This window comes from Dinoponera quadriceps, unplaced genomic scaffold (assembly GCF_001313825.1).
Source record: "Dinoponera quadriceps isolate SergipeBrazil2010 unplaced genomic scaffold, ASM131382v1 scaffold6857, whole genome shotgun sequence".
Lineage (NCBI taxonomy): Eukaryota > Metazoa > Arthropoda > Insecta > Hymenoptera > Formicidae > Dinoponera > Dinoponera quadriceps.
The window spans coordinates 1-2,654 of NW_014560727.1; the positions used below are offsets into that span (position 1 = coordinate 1).

The 2,654-nt window shown below is 33.9% G+C and overlaps 1 protein-coding gene across 1 annotated transcript; it reads left to right on the forward strand.

Annotated features, from left to right (window-relative positions):
* The first annotated feature begins 138 nt into the window (after positions 1 to 138).
* LOC106750859 (piggyBac transposable element-derived protein 4-like) lies at positions 139 to 2,079 on the forward strand. Its single transcript, XM_014631469.1, has 2 exons — positions 139 to 339; positions 401 to 2,079. Exon 2 carries the CDS (start codon positions 406 to 408, stop codon positions 2,077 to 2,079), a length of 1,674 nt encoding a protein of 557 aa, XP_014486955.1. The 5' UTR covers positions 139 to 339; positions 401 to 405.
* The last annotated feature ends 575 nt before the right edge of the window (positions 2,080 to 2,654 follow it).

Sequence of the window (2,654 nt, forward strand, 5' to 3'; positions counted from 1 at the left end):
TTCTTTGAATTGGATGGAGAAAAATGTATAGCTATATCGTCGTTGGCGCAGCCAATCCCAACGCGTGACTAGAAAGAGACAGATAGGACACTCGGCATCCATTTCTCTCTTTGTCTCTATGACTTCCACTTACAGGCTTGTTCCCTCTATTCTTATATCTCTATGGGTTTTTCGCTGTGAGGCGGTGCTCGAATTCATGCTGCGCTTCATCTGGCGGCGCACGATTGTTGCTTGTTCAGACCTGTATACGCGTTGTATCTGTTTGCTCAGTAGTACAGTGAGTGCTTATTTTGCAAGTTGTGTAACTCGTGCCGTTTTTTCATCCTGAGATTTCCGCCAGTAAGTATAACTAGAAAGGTGGTTAGCATTTTTTTTTAATTTTTGCCCATATAAATAATAGATAACATGGATATGGAAATAAGTGATTCGTCTGATGAATCTATAAATGGAAGCAGGAGAAAGACATCAAGATTAAGGATACTTTCTTCCTCTTCAGACGAGGATTTTGTTAATACAAACAGTGAAGTGAATGAATGTTCCACGGAGGAAGAAGATTTTGAATCTAAATCAGAGAACGAGGATCACGATGAAGAATGGCAGGAAGTAAGAGAAAGAACTTCAGTAATAAATAAGTATTCGGAAGAAGAGGAATTTTTATTTGAAAACACTGACTGTAATGACCCTGTTGCTTTATACAAACTATTCTTCACGGATTACATACTAGAAAAGATAGTTGAAGAAACAAATGAATATGCTGCACAATGCATAAATAATTCTTCATCTAGCAGTAGAACGCACCAACAGGCCTGGCAGTCTGTTACAAGAGATGAAATGAATACTTTTATTGGCATATTGCTTATTATGGGTGTAGTCCGACTACCAGAAATTAGATTATATTGGTCTAACAGCGACATGTATGCGAACGCACGCATAAAAAATGCAATGAAACGTGACCGTTTTTTATCCATTCTTAAGTTTTTACATTTTTCGGACAATACCACAGCCAGAACTGAAGATCGGTTGTACAAAATTCGAAACATTGTTGAAGCAATTGTGGATACCTTCAAAAGTGCTATTAAACCTGGCAAAAATATTGTAATCGACGAAAGTATGGTTCCATGGAGAGGACGTCTCGGTTTTCGCCAATACATCCCAGGCAAGCGACATAAGTATGGCATAAAATTATATAAACTGTGTCTTCCTGGAGGCTACACATATAATATTGATATTTATGCCGGAAAAAATGCAACAGCAATTACGAAAACTCATTCACATGATGTTGTAATGAAGTTGATGAGTGGATTACTATCTGAGGGCCGCATACTATTTACAGATAGCTATTACACGAGTGTCCCTTTGGCTGAAGAACTTTTAGAGAAAAAAACATTTATTTGTGGTATTGTCAAAATGAACAGAAAATTTCTACCGCCACAGACAAAACGAAAACAACACCGTGGTGGCATTATGAGTTTGGAAAATCGTAACGGAGTTAAATTTTTGAAATGGACAGATAAAAGACCTGTTTGTATGTTATCTACTTGCGAGAATCACATGTGTACAATTATTCAAGGAAAAAATAATAAATTAAAGCCTGATACTGTTTTCTTTTATAATGATGCAAAAAAGGGTGTTGACTTATCGGACCACATGTCTTCGAATTATAGTTGTTTACGAAAAACCGTGAAATGGTACAGAAATATTATCATACAGTTAATATGCGGAACTTGTCTCGTAAATGCGTGGTACATACATAAAAAATGGGGTAATAAACATATTAATACTTTAAAATTTAGAGAACATATTATTGATCACCTTTTAGTCAATAATTATCGAAGTGAAGAAATGGCAATTGGAAAGCAAATACCGTCGAAAAGTGATTCACACTTTCTTCATTCGTATGAAGGACCTACAAGAAAAACAAGACAAAGATGTAAAGAATGTTATAAATGTTTATATAAAAAAAAAGGTAGAGAGTATGCCGCGAAGAAAACTAAAAAAGTAACCACGTATTGTAATCGTTGTAAGGGCCAGCCAACACTCTGTATAAAATGCTTTAAAAAATTGCATCGAAATACATAAACAAATATGTTTAGTTTATAATATTTAATAGTTATGTTTTTATTACTAAATTTTTGTTTTATAATATATGTTTATAATGTTTATATGTTTATAATGTTGAGATAAAATAAAATAAATACTACCTCTTTTCAATCAATATACATTAAATTTCAATTATTTAAATTTTCAACTATACGACAATTTTTTCCAGTTACTAAACGAACTATATTTTTGATGGTGAGCGGCGTCTAAACGAATGTTCAAGCGTGACCCACCGGTGATGCACGTCGCCCGATGGCTCAGTATCGTGTGACCCACCGGTGATGCACGCCAGCGTGAACGTGTCAAAGTATCTATTATAGACCACGACTAACCAAACATTTCTTCATATTTTTTTCATGTGTTCCAACAGAAATGTTAAACGTTACTGTTCATTAGTTATGTGAATTTGTAATACACTTTATGGGACATTATGAAATGAGTTTTATTAACAATTCACGTTCACAGATGTACTTCCATATCCGGGAAAAAAAGTTTATATATAATCATATTATATATATATATATATATATATATATATATATATATATATATAT